The 14,315-nt window shown below is 40.0% G+C and overlaps 1 protein-coding gene across 5 annotated transcripts in view; it reads left to right on the forward strand.

Annotated features, from left to right (window-relative positions):
• The window catches only part of RIC8B (RIC8 guanine nucleotide exchange factor B), a 103,730-nt gene that overhangs the window by 46,891 nt on the left and 42,524 nt on the right, over positions 1–14,315 (forward strand). For all 5 annotated transcript variants that reach the window (XM_040984922.1, XM_040984954.1, XM_040984932.1 and 2 more), the window contains one exon: positions 13,937–14,165. In XM_040984922.1, the coding sequence (XP_040840856.1) occupies positions 13,937–14,165 (229 nt within the window). The remainder of the gene's footprint in view (positions 1–13,936; positions 14,166–14,315) is intronic.

Consider the following 14,315-nt stretch of genomic DNA (forward strand, 5'->3'; position numbering starts at 1 on the left):
AAACAGTTTTTCTGTGTGTGCCTGTGTGTGTAAGGGATGATTTTTTGAAAGGATGTTTTAAAGTGGGCCCAGCATGGTGGCCTAGTGGCTAAAGTCCCCACCTTGCACACGCCGGAGTCCCATATGGGCTCCAGTTCTAATCCCGGCGGTCCCACTTCCCATCCAGCTCCCTCCTGTCCAGGCCTCTGTTGTTGCTGGTGGAACCCAGGTACCTGCTCTGTCATCTGCTGCCTTCCTGGGTACCTTGGCAGGAAGCTGGACGAGACAAGGAATAGCTAGAACTTGAAATGGCCCTATCATGTGATACAAGGGCTTCCCAAGCAGCAGCTTAATAAGCTGCACCACAATGCCTGGTCTCCCAGTTATTTTGTTACAGAAAAATATACTTATGAAATGTACCATTTTAACAAGTGTACATCTACTTTTTAAAAAATGTTTATTTTTATTGGAAAAGTAGATCAGATTTATAGAGAGAAAGAAAGGTAGAAAAATCTTCCATCTCTGATTCAGTTCTCAAATGGCTACAAGCACCAAAGCTGAGCTGATCTGAAGCCAGGATCCAAGAGATTCTTCCAGTCTCCCACTTTGGTGCAACTCCCAAGGCCTTGGGCCATCCTCTGCTGCTTTCCCAGGCTGTAATCAGGAAGCTGGATGGGAAGTGGAATGTGCCCATATGGGATCCAGTGCATGCAAGGTGAGAATTCATCCATTGAGCCAGAAAAAGCAGATTTTATGGAATGAGAAGGGTTTTTCTATTTTTTTAAAGATTGACTTACTGTATTTGGAAAGGGAGATTTATAGAGAGAGGAGGAGGCATAAGGAAAGATTTTCCATCTGTTTGTTCACTCCCCAAATGGCTGCAACAGCCAGAGCTGAACCACTGTGAAGCCAGGAGCCAGGAAGGTCTTCAGGATCTCCCTCTTGGGTGTAGAGTCCCAAGGCTTTGAACCATGCTGCACTGCTTTTCCAGGCCATAAGCGGGAAATGAATGGGAAGCAGAGCAGCTAGGATGCACAGCGGCACCCACAAGGGATCTCAGTGCTTGAAAAGGGAGGATTAGCCAATTGAGCCGTGGCACCAGGTCTGGGTTTTTCTATTTCTACCAAAGATGTCTTTGGGATTTTGATAAAGATTGCATTGAATCTATAGAATGCTTTGAGTGATAGTGGTATCTCAACAATATTAAGTCTTGTTACCACATTTGGAAGATTTTAAGCTGCTTTCTCTAAGTAAATAGCAGTTACCCAGGTGAACTACAACTGAGATAGGTGCTCTGAGGACTCCATGTATGCACCCTGTAAGAACACAGACTGAAGTGCAGAGAAAAAATGTAAATCCTATGAGAAGTTAATAATTCAAACAAGCATAGGATAGAAAAATGCTCCAAGAAAAAATTTTGAGCAGTTTCCCAGTGAGTTAACTGTTGAAGTAATGCTTGCTGATAGTACTCAAAGGATGATCTCAGCATGTTCTGGCAAAATGAGGGAATTCTTTGCACTCATGTTGTGCTGTACCTGTTCTCCATCTTCTTCAGGACTGCTGGACCTTTGCTGAGTCCCCTTTTTCTTACCTCTAGGCCCCCTTACTGATTTACTTTCTTCTCCCTGTATCCTGAAACTGCTTCACCATTTTAACCTCTCTAAATTCACATATCACAGTGTCTTACAGTCTCAAGGCTTCCAAACCCAGATCGCTCAGTCTACCTCTTACACACAGATTTGTAAAAAGATCTTTTTATTTACATTTGAAAGAATTTGAGTGAAAATCTTCCATCTGCTGATTGACTCCCAACATGACCACAATGGTTGGGGTTGCTCAAGTCAGGAGCCAGGAGCTTTTTCCAGGTTTGTCATTTGGGTAGCAGGGGCCCAAGCACTTGATCATCTGCTGCTGGAACCAGCATCAGAAGTGGAGCCAATGCGATGTAAACCCAGGCAGGATGCAGACTTCGCCGGCTGTGGCTTTTACTCACTGTGTAACAGCACTAACCCCTCATCCACTTCCATATGCAAGTTGCTGAGGCCTGAAGGAAAGATTTGCCAGTCCTGACAGATGTGTACATTTTTCCCACTGCATGCAATTATTTTCCTAAAAGAATATCTGCTTGAAATCATTATATATATATATATATATATTTGTGACCTGTGTTTTCCTTTGTCATTTTCTTTTATCCTGTACATATGTTTCTGCCAAACCTTTGCAGATCTCAAGCTTTCCCCACTCCTCGTCCAACCCACTCCACAGCTGTCGCAGATAACATGTTTTTGCCTAGTGGGTATGAATGCTGGTGGTGTTGGCAGTACGGGACACTCATGGCCTGTAAATCTGGAGTTTGGGTTAGGTCTCAAGCCCCTCCCTAAGACCAGGGGAGAGATCATGCTGATGTGTCAGACAGTTTCTAATAATAAATCGGGCCGTATATTCCCACTATGGCAATATATCAATAACAGATTTCTTCTGAATGAGGAAAAACATCTGTCATTGTCTTGTATTTGCTAACTCACAGAATTGAATCAGGCTTTCTCCTCATCCCTGGGTGTCTTCTGCCTTTAACACCCCTCCCCCTGTCACCAAGAAGACATTTATTGACACTGTCCCAACTTGTCCCCTTTTTAGGAGCCCACCATTCCACAATTCATATCGTTGTATTCTCCCCATCTTTCTCTTGCTTAAAATAGTTTATTAGGGCCTTTGCACTTGCTGTGGATGACCTGGAATGCTTTTCCCCAGGCCCTTACAAACTAATTCAGATCAGCACACATACAGCCACTACCTGCTTGTTTGCTTGCTTTATTTATTTGTTTATTTTGAAAGGTTTATTCTTTTATTGGAAAGGTACATATACAGAGAGGAGGAGAGACAGCTGATTCACTCCCTATGTGGCTGTTGATGGCTGGAGCGGAGCCAATCTGGCCAAGGAGCCAGGGGCCTCCTCTGGGTCTGCCATGAAGGTGCAGGGTCCAAGGCTTTGGGCCGTCCTTGACTGCTTTCCCAGGTCACAAGCAGAGAGCTGGATGGGAATCAGGGCTTAGAACTGCCCCCTCTTCCCCTGGCCCAGCACGATGGCGGAGCAGTGGTTAAGGTCCTCGCCTTGCATGCCCAGGATCCCATATGGATGCCGGTTCTAATTCTGGCAGCCTCACTTCCCATCCAGCTCCCTGCTTGTGGCCTGGGAAAGCAGTCGAGGACGGCCCAAAGCTTTGGGACCCTGCACCCACGTGGGAGACCCGGAAGAGGCTCCTGGCTTCGGATTGGCATAGCATCAGCCGTTGCACTCACTTGGGGAGTGAATCATCGGATGGAAGATCTTCCTCTCTGTCTCTCCTCTTTGTATATCCGCCTTTCCAATAAAAATAAAATAAATCTTTAAAAAAAAAAAAAGAACTGGCCCCCATGTGGGATCCTGTGTGTGCAAGGCAAGGACTTTAGCCACTAGGCCACTGTGCCAGGCCCCACTTGCTTTATTTTTTCATGGTTCTTGTCACTGAGATAATACTGCTGTTTTATTTTTCTTTGTGTTCCATTTTATTCCCTCACTAAATTGCAGACTTAAAGATTTTTTGTTTTGTCCTCCAATAACTCCTCAAAACCTAGAGCAGTTATTCCGAGTAAGTCCCAGTAAGCACTCATTGGATGAATGGCGGTGGCTTTGCTGACCACTTTGTAGGGCAGTTGGAAACTTTCAGGCAGGAACTTCCTCACAGCTTAAATCCCACCCCTCCTATCCATAAAGTTACTGTAATCTGAGATTGCTATTCATTTTAGAATATTAAGTAGTTCTTTTCTTGCCCAAGGCTGCTTTCCACCCTTTCCCTTCTGTCCTGAGATCCTTTTCAGCCTGAACTCTTCTACATGTTTGGTCTCTTTCAGGCTTTCTTTCTTTAGAATGTGAACATGTGGAGGTCTCTTGCATTTGGGAGATGGAGGGAATCTTTCATCAAACCTGCCCCTCTATCAGCTTATTTCTTTCTTTTTCTTCACAGCTAAGATTTTTCGCAGTGTTTTCTGTGCCATTTGTGTCTAAACATTTTGGTTAAATTTCTAAATTACAAAAGATTTTTAAATGCTCGCTTGTGTATATTCATTATATTCAAATTCTTGGGAAATGGAAATAAAATATGTTCATTTTGGTGTGGAAAAACTCTGAAATCCACAGCTAGGTTTTCATAGTACACATCTTGACTTTTTATGGCCCCTCGTGTTCAAGGACCTTGTATGTAATAGTGATATGTGAAGTAAATCATGGCATTGTATATAAAAATAAACAATCGGGGGCAATATAAAGACTACTATTTTAAAATGTTAAGACTTAGTGTGTCATGAATTTTATTCTCAAGTAGAGGCTTTTCTTTGTGGTTTGCATACTTTATTTTTAAGTTTCTTGCTAATTCTTATAGCTTTGAGTTATTAGCTTGTAGTGCAGGATGCATTATATACTTAGGATTCATCGGTGTCATGGAGATAGATTCATAGATCGTTACTTCAAGCTAACTTCTTGCCAGATTTGATTGAATTGTCCTTGTTTTTCCTCACAGCATGGCAGAGAAGAATTCTGCTGTGTTCTTGTCCGTTAGATACTCGACTGCTAAGTATTATCTTGAATTTTTATTTCTTTGCATGAGTTGTTAAATAGTTTATCCACTTTAAGTGATTAATTTAGTAAAAACTAGATAAAATTGTAATTAGGCCTACTTAACAGAGCATAAATGAATTATAATATGTCCAGTTGAAAAAAGCAAAAGAATAATTAAGGAAAAAGACGTTTAGCTGCCCTTGCCATGACACGGACTTTCAACTCCTCCATCAGGCTACTTTATGTGTTTGTGAAATGAGAAGTACCTGACTCCATGATTCAGGTGTAGATATAAGGTCAATACATTTATTAAATGTTAATAATCCTTAAATTCTTTTCATCCTTCTAGATAAAAATAAGTAAAATAGAGCTGTGTTTACCTACATGGTTGTATATACCCCACTGTGCTTGTTATTTCCCCTAGCCATTCTTTATCCCACTCTAATCTGGCTTCTCTATCTGCTTTGCCAGCACCATACTGATTTAAGGTCATTAATAAGCTATCACTATAATATCACAATTTTTTTAATGTGTCCATCTAATTCCACGTATACATTCAAAGCCTTGAGTCACTAATTAAGAGACCTTGTCTTTTTCTTTAAACCAAGGGATTTTTCATTTCTCCACATGTGTCATGATCTCATTTGTCTATATTTTCGCTGTTCCTTTTTAACATATCAGTTGTTAAAAATCTCCTTAATAATTGCGTACTATGTGCTAAGTAGAATGCTGTGTTTGCCTTTAATAGCACATCAAAGTGGTTGGTGAGTATCCCCACTCCCTTTTGAATTTTTTTTAATTTATTTATTTGAAAGAGAAACAAAAGAGGGAAGCACAGAGGGAGAACAGTCTTCCATCTGCTGGCTTCCATCTCCCAGGAGTTACAGCAGGGCCAAGAGCCATGAACTGTTGTTCTCTGCCCTTCTCAAGCCACCTGCAAGGAGCTGGATCCTAAGTGGAACACCTGCGACCCAAATTGGCACCCATCTGAAATGCCAACATCATAGGCGGTGGTCTTACCAACTGTGCCACGATGCCAGTTCCTCCACTTTATTTTAGAGACTGGAAACAAGGTGTAGAAGAGCCCACATTTCTTGCCCAAGGCACACTTTCAGTAAGCAGCTACCAAGAACTCAAGCCCGGTGCTCTATAAGATATGCTTTCCTGCCTTCCCGTAGGAAAAGGAGTATGTTGTCAACTTTTATGTACTTGGCACCTAGCTTAAGGCATAGTAAATTGAGGTAGCCTTAAAGAAGAAAAATGTTCTATGCAGGAGGAAATTTGGACACATGCAGAATTTACAGTACATATACTGTGTATTTAGAAGACAATAACCAGGTCACTGTGAATTAAAAGGAAACTTCACTGAGGGTACCATTCAAGAATCTTTCCAACCATAACTTATCCAAATTTTTCCTGATATATTCCTTCCTGCTGTTACTTTAATGTATGCCAGCCTTTTGTAGCAAAACTCCCTTAAGTATTGATTATCTGGCTCTTGTGCTATTCTCTTGATTCTGGCTAATAGTATGCTACCATAATACCTGTTATTAAATATTATTAAGATCACTAGGGACTTGTGTATTACTAAATCTAGTGGATATTTCTCAGTCATCTTACTGGATCTGCTGGCATCCTTTGTTACAGGCAGTCATTCCATTTTCAGACACAACACAGTTTGTTTTCTTATCTCACTTACTATAAAATTCTTTTATTCCTCAGCCTCTGGATGGTACAGTAATTGAGACTTAGCCTTCATTGTCTTTGAGTCCACACTCGCTCCTTTGTTGCTATAATCTGATCTTGTCTCTTTAAACACCCTCTATATGCCAGTGACTTCTCAGTTTATATCTCTGCTATGGATCACCCTCCCTGAATTACAGATTCATGCAACCAATTTTTTATTAATATCTCCACAGGTGGGTGTAATAGACAACTCACACTTAACATATTTCCTCTAAAATCTACTTGATGATATTTCCTATTTTTTATATCATTGTTAAATATATCACTTTATTTTTTTTAATCTAGATTTTTAAAAATTTTATTTATAACGATTTATCATGATTTATAGATACAGAATATGATTAAAATCTCTTTTCTCCTCTTTTTTCCTTCCTATTCTTTCTTCTCCCTGTTGTTATTATTGTTGAAGTAACATTTTAAATTTACATTACAATAAAAGGGCTTCACCAAATAAGAAGCTTAACAAGTAAAAAGCAAAAAGACCCAAGTTTAGTGGGAATATAGACAATGGCTATAGACAATAATTGAACACAAAAATGACCTCTTCACCCTTTTACAGTAAATTTTAACTTAATTGCCTATCACTAAAACTATAGGAGTATAGCATTCTTAACCACTGGTTTGACAAAGGTTTCACAAAATTAACTCTGTCTCAACTTTTAGCTCCCACATATAAGGGAGAATAAGTGGTATTTGTCATTCTAGGTCTGGCTTATTTCACTCAGCATTATTTCCTCCAGCGTGTCCATTTTGCTGCAAATGACAGAATATAATTCTTTTCATTATAGCTGAATAATACTCTATTGTGTATATATACCACATTTTCATGATTTGTCTGATCATGATTGATTCCAAATTTTGGCTGTATGAATACTGCAGCTGTAAACATGATGGTGCATATGCCTTTTTGGTAGGACACACTCATGTCTTTTAAGTATATACACGGTAGTGGAATTGCTGAGCCATATGGCAAGTCCACTTCTGTTTCCTAAGAAACCTCCATACTTTTTTTTCCACAGTGTCTGCATTAATCTACATTCCCACCAATGGTGTAAGTGTTCCCCTTTGTCCACATCCTCATTACTCATCAGCACTTGTTACTTGTGTGTGTGTGTGTGTTTAATATTTGTTTATTTGAAGGAGTTTACCCTGAGAGACAGAGAGAGATTTTCCATCTGCTGATTTCACTCCCCAAGTGACTGAGTCGGTCAAAAGCCAGGAGCCAGGAGCTTCTTTAGGTCTCCCACATAGGTAAAGGCGTCCAAGGACTGGAGCCATCTTCTACTGTTTTCCCAGGCCATTGGCAGCGAACTAGATTGGAAGTGGAATAGTGGAACACAAACTAGTGCCCGTTTGGGAGGATTGTCCTCCTGGCCACCTCACCAACCCCTACTTCTGTGTTCTGGGTTTTAGCCATTCTTACAGGGATGACGGGATATCTCATTGTGGTTTTGATTAAATCTTCCTGATGGCTAGAGATATTGAGCATTTCTTCATATATTTGTTTGTCATTTGTATTTCTTTTGATAACTGTTGAGGTTCTTGCCTATCTTTTAACTGGATTGATTTTTTTTTCCCCTTGAGTTTTTAAGTTGTTTGTATATTTGGCATATTGATCCATTGTCAGATAGGTAGCTTGCAAATATTTGTTTCTATTCTGTTAAATGTATCTTCACCCTGTTAATCATTTCCTTTGCTGTGTTAGCACCATTAGTTGAAAACAGTTATACTTACTGGTGTAAGCATTTTTGTCAGAAATCCACTGACTATATGTATGTGGGTTAACTTCTGGGCTGTCTATTCTGTTCCATTGATCAGTTTATCAGTTTATGCCAGTTCCAACCTGTTTTAATTACTATAGCTTTGTGTAGTATGTTTTGAAGTGGTGGTGATTGTGGTCACTCAGGCCTCATTCTTAGTGCTGAGAGAAACAAAGATACTTGTTTCCCTTGCCCAACAGGTGAGCCTGTGATGCCAGGCTTGTGGCACCCATTGCTGTGGCTAAGGCCTATATGATGCAGAAGGACTCTTCCTCAGGTCCTGCTAAGAGAGTCCAGTTGGTGCTGTGGCTTATGACCAACAGCCCTACTCCTAGGATTAGGGGATATGAATTGAACACTGCTCGTGTGCTACAGGGTGACCACAGGTGTACAGGAATGTTTGCTCTGGACGGTTTGAGACCAGAGTGGTGTAATGCAGGTATTTTTTCCCTGGGTCCACACTGTAGCTTCCAGGGGCATTGAGAAATTTGGGACTGATTGTTACAGTCTTGGTGTGGCAGAATATGATCATTACTCAGATCTCCCAAAGTAGGAGCAGCTTGTCTATGGGCAGCTGCTGGCGTTAGTCCCTAGACGCTAACACGATTCCCCCAGCTCACTTAAAATGTGTGAAAGTAACTCTTGTGCTAACGCCCCCAGGTCCCCACAACTGCAAGATGCAGGGATGCTGTCCTTTGCCCATGTGTTGTCCTGACTCTGCCGTGGGAGCAGAACAGGCACACTCTACAACTGTGCTGTGGAGTGCGACTCTGTAGAAGTGCGGAAGGAGAGAGGCAGTGAGGCGTCCCTGCTCCAAGCCTGGCACTCCCTCCTATCCTTGTCAGCCCCCAGGGCTGCCTGTGGAATCCCTCTCAGCTGGACTGTGAGCAGCGTGGCGGGCAGCACTTTGCACCTTCATGTAGTGAGATTGTGGCTGGCAGCTGGCTGCAGGCACCTCTGTCGTCTGTTCCCTTGTCCCATTGAGTCTTCATGGTTTCTCCACTTTTTTGCCATAATCTTTCCAGCAGTCGGACTCAGAGATGTGATCCTTACTTTGTTCTTTTCCTACCTCAGAGCAGCTGAAGTTAGTGTGTCTGTACGGCACGCAGCATCTTGGTTTTCAGCGTTTCCCATGTTGGGTTTTCGCATAGTTCACACTAGTCTGTCAAGAAGTCCTTCAGAATGTATCCAGATCTAACCTCTTGACTATTACCAGCATGTTCCCTCTTCTGAATTATAGTAGTCACATACAAAAAGCTTTATCTATGTTTAGTATTCTGTTAACTGTTCTCCATACAACGGCCAGAATGACCCTTTTAATGTACGTTAGAGCATATTACCATGCAAAACCCTGCAATGGTCCCCCCATTTAGCTCAGAGTGAAAACAAAGTTAGAATAGCCTTCATAATCAGTCTGCTCCTCAACTACTGTATTATCTGATTTCATGTCCTACTCTTTATCTGTGGTGGTTCAGCCACTTCATCTTTGCTGATCTTTAAACAAGGCACAATAGAGGCTTTGTTCTTAGTGTCCTCACTAAACTGTGATTTCCCCAGAAAGTCACCACACTCACTCTTTAATCCTTAGAAGTCACTGCTTGAATGACTTACCTCAATAAGGCCTGCACTATCCATTCTCTTTAAACTACATATGCCGTTCTAGGGCTTTCTCCCCTAGAGCACTTACCTGAACTTTCTAGCATATATTTCATTACCTTGTATTCAACTTTCTGTAGACTGATCTATCCATACTAAAAGCAGGTTTCATGACAACAGAAATTTTTCTGTATTTTCTTCATAATACCTGCATAAAGTAGTACTTGTCATGGTAAGTAATAAGTAACACTGGACTGATTAGAAAAAGTTAAACTTAGGTTTTTATATCTGAAAGCCATTTTGGAGATCGTTTTTCCTTTTGCTTGAATTACTTCAGGTACCTTCATGTTCAGTACTGTTCTAATACCACAGTAATATGAGTCTGCTCACATTGAATTAATATTCTAGCATTATGATAAGACCTTTTTTCAGGAGCCTATGTTGTGGCATCACTGGTTAAATTGCCACTTACTTTGCCAGCATCCCATACCAGAGCATGGTTTCTAACCTTAGCTGCTCTGCTTTGATCCAGCTTCCTGCTAATGCACCTGGGAGAACTGAGGAAAATGGCTCAAGTACTGAGCCCCTGCCATCCATATGGAAAACCTAGATTGAGATCTGGGCATCCTGGCTTAAGCCTGTCCCAGGCCCAGCCATTGTGGCCATTTGGGGAGTGAACCAGTTAATGGAAGAGCTCTCTGTTTAACATTCTGTCTCTCTCACTCTTCCTTTTCTATTCCTTCCATCCCTTCCTCCTCTTCTCCCTCCTTTCCTTCCTTCCTTTCTTCCTTCCTTCCTTCCTTTCAGTGGGATGAAGTGGAGAATAATATATGATTCTAAATAGCCAAAGCAGTTTTGAGCAAAAGAAACAAAACTAGAGATATCATACTACTTAATCTCATAAAATATTACAAAACAATAATCATGCAAATAAATAGAGCAGAATAAGGAACTCAGAAATAATCCCATGCACATATTCAACTGGTCTTCCACACGAGTCAAGAGTGCACAGTGGAGAAACAATAATCTCTTGAGTAATGTTGTTGGGAAAACTGAATTTCCACCTATAAAAGAATGTAATTGGGGCATTATTTCACATCAGACACAAAGATTAAACGCATAAATGTGAATTCCTGAAATAATCTTTTAGAAGAATATATAGGGAGGAAACTTAAGACAATGATCCTGACAATGATTATTTTTAGATGTAACAGGTTACAAAAGCAAAAATAGACAAATGAGATTACATCGAACTGAAAAGCTTCTATATAGCAAAGGAAACAATGAGCAAAAGGAAAAAGACAAACTATAGAATGGAAGAATATAATTATAATTTGTGTTATCTAGAAGAGGGTTAACATTCAAAGTATATTTGGAACTTTTAACTCCGTAGCTAAAAAAACCAACCTGATTAAAAAGTGAGCCAAGGACCTATACAGACATCTCACCAAAGACCAATAGCTGACTGCCAGCTGCATCAATAGGTGTTCAGCACTGGGACAGGCATTGTGGCACCCTGGGTTAAGCTGCCGCTTGGAGTGCCTGCATCTTAAATTGGGCAGCCAGTTTGAGTTGCAGATACTCTGCTTCAGAGCCAGCGTTTTGCTGAAGCCCCGGCAGCAGTGAGTATGGGACCAAGTACTAGGGTTCCTGCCACGCCTCAGGGACTGGTCTCCTGACCTTGGCCTGTCCTAGCCCAGACCCCAAGCTCTCTGTCAGTCTGCCTTTCAAATAGTCCTCAAGGAGAAAAAAAAAGTTGATTATCACTAATCATCAGGGAAGTGAAAACCTTAAGTGTTCTTACCACAAAAGAAAAAAGGTTTAGAAAACATTTCTTAAAATTAAAAAAAAAGAGAGAGCAGAAGGAAAATCTTTTGGAGATCTTAATAACTTTTAAATAGACTCAAGTCCCAAATAGAAAGAAGATACAAATTCACTAGAAAGACTTGTACCATTAATATGTTCTTCAGTGCCATTTCGTGTTAACGTATGTTCAGTTCAGCAACTGATAGGAACTAGATTTAAGATTGCCTCTCTCCCCCACAATTAACCAGGCTTTAATCAGGGCATTAAGGAGTTCTAAATAGGCCTTGCTTTTAAATCTGCATATCAAGAGGGGGCTGGGAGCATGAGCAGGAGGATGTCATGTCTGCGTGATTAATGATCTCTAGGGAGCTGAAAAGGAGAGAGTAATATACACAGTATTTCTACCCCCTGGAGGAGGAATGCAAACACCATTGTGCAGTTCTGTGCATAGTCACTCACTTCCTGGTAGCTGGAGAATTTCTTACACTCTTCTACCACAAATAAAACTGTCAGAGAAGTGACAGAGCTCAGAAAGCTGGCCTTCCTTACTTGAAAAGAATAGTTCAAACACAATGGCCAGAAAATTAATTTTGTAATTGTTTGGGAACCCAACTGTTTAATAAGAAATGAGAACTTCTCGTGAAAAGCCTAAAACTTTCAAATATTTGTTGAATCAAATATTTGTTGAATCAAACTCTGCGTTTGGTGTCTTAAATTTACTGAATTTCTGTAAACTATTTGCTTTATGTGAACTTAAAGGGGAAACATTCCTTTTTAATGAAATGACCCATCTCAGACTTTCCAGTTTGATGTCTGATAGGTTTGGAGACTCATATTATCGGTGGAGCCCACAGCCTGTTTGCCCTGGGCAAGAAAAATCCTCACATTTCAGAATGGCTTGTATAGTTTTAGAAAATAATTCTAAGGTAGATTTCTTTCTTCTTCTCTTATGCTAGTGGATCTTGGCATTTAGTAAAATTTCCAAAAGCTTAGATCAGAGGTAAAACATTTGAATCTGTAGATAAGGAACTTCAGATACTTAAATTCTTTTTTTAAGTTTATGGGAAAAAAAAAATTTATTTCAGCTGCCTCTGATTATTTACAAATAAGCAAAATTAGGTACTTTGTGTTGTAACAGTTGCAACCACAGCAGTAGGCTGCCATGAGATAACTTGCACTTCACCAGGGACCATCTATTCAAAGGATTGATTGATTTTTGCTCAGGATTATTATTATTATTTTATGCCCTGTCCATTACCACTCATTATTCTGCATTGTCTACTTTCTAGTTGACAGATTTTTAAATTTTTCCATAACATTAAAAAAAGGAAATAGGTATTTTGGGGGGAGTGGAGCGATATTGCAGAGCAGAGAATAAAACTTGAATTTTTTTTATATTTTGTTTATTAGGATGTCACCGTAATCTAAATTAAATTTTAGACTGCTTTGGTCTAAATGAAGACAACATCAGATGTTTGAAGCCCTGAGTTTGATTTCCAAGTGGTTAGACTTTTAAATTGTATTTGCAAGAGTTTATTTTTAGCAAGGCTGTGGTTATTTTTAGATCTGCTTCTCTGTCACTAGGAAATGTAATGCCTGTCTTTCCATTGTTGTGAGTCAGGAAGTCTTGAGGCACAGGTATGTAAGATTCAGTTAGCATGAACCTTTGCCTTGCCTTTGAAATGAAAAATTTGAAATATTACATGGAAGAAAATACTTCCACTGTAACTGCTTCTGATTTTGAAATCTCTGGTATCACTTTAATCTGTTCTACACCGAGATATAGAACAAGATTTTTCAGGAATGCACAAAATACAAGGTTTGGGTTCCCCCTACTGGTGTGTGTCCTAGGCTCTCATATTCATTTATACACAGCAGAAAGACTGGCTAGTTATTATTGCCTTGTTTGAAGAAACCTGATGAGGGGAGAGAAAACAAACACAACTTATCTTCCCCAAAACTGGGATGATTTAAAGACAATTTTATGGTCTGTATCTAGAAAGAACAGAACATAACCCTACAATATTTAGTTTTTAATGTTGGTACCACGACGGTAAGTTGCTTATATGCAGTGCTTTCAAAATGCTTTATCGTAAAACATTAGTGGATCTACAAAAGGATCCAAAACCTTATGGGGAGAAATGCAAAGCTGGCAATGCCGTCGTAGTCAGTTTAAGAGCTGACATTAAAGCCCACTAATTTCTGTTTTAGCATTTCAGAAAGTGACATGACATGTGGTTATATCTGCCCATTTAGCATCTGTTCTTCGTAATTTGTCGTATGTGTATTTGAAGCAGTTCTTTATTTTCTGTCTCTTAGTACTTGCTAACTAATGTTAATGACATATTTTGAAAAAGAAGAATTTTAATTGATTCCTAAAAGTCATTTCTGAACTTATTGTGCTTATAGTTTATTCAGTCAAATAAAATATTGTATTTTTTAAATTGCTTTTCAGCAATGCAGTCAACCTTTTAAGCAATGTTCCGGTCTCTTGTTTGGATGTCCTCATTTGTCCATTAACCCAAGAGGAAACAGCCCAAGAGGCACCGGCTCTAGATGAACTGCCCAGTGAAAAAACAGCTGAAAAAGAAGCAGTTTTGAAAAACAATACCATGGTTTACAATGGTATGAATATGGAGGCCATTCATGTTTTACTCAATTTTATGGAGAAGAGAATAGACAAGGTAAGGCTGATAAGATGGATTGCTTGGGCAGCTGTTTATATATCATGTGAATGAGCCCTAGATTAACACACGCACATAGAGCATGCTTTCCGAATGAAAGCCTTCTTACTCTCCTGACAGGTGGTGTAATAATTTGTAGGTTGGGACCAT

Source organism: Ochotona curzoniae, unplaced genomic scaffold (assembly GCF_017591425.1).
Source record: "Ochotona curzoniae isolate NIBS_2020 unplaced genomic scaffold, NIBS_Ocur_1.0 contig_1014, whole genome shotgun sequence".
Classification (NCBI taxonomy): Eukaryota; Metazoa; Chordata; class Mammalia; order Lagomorpha; family Ochotonidae; genus Ochotona; species Ochotona curzoniae.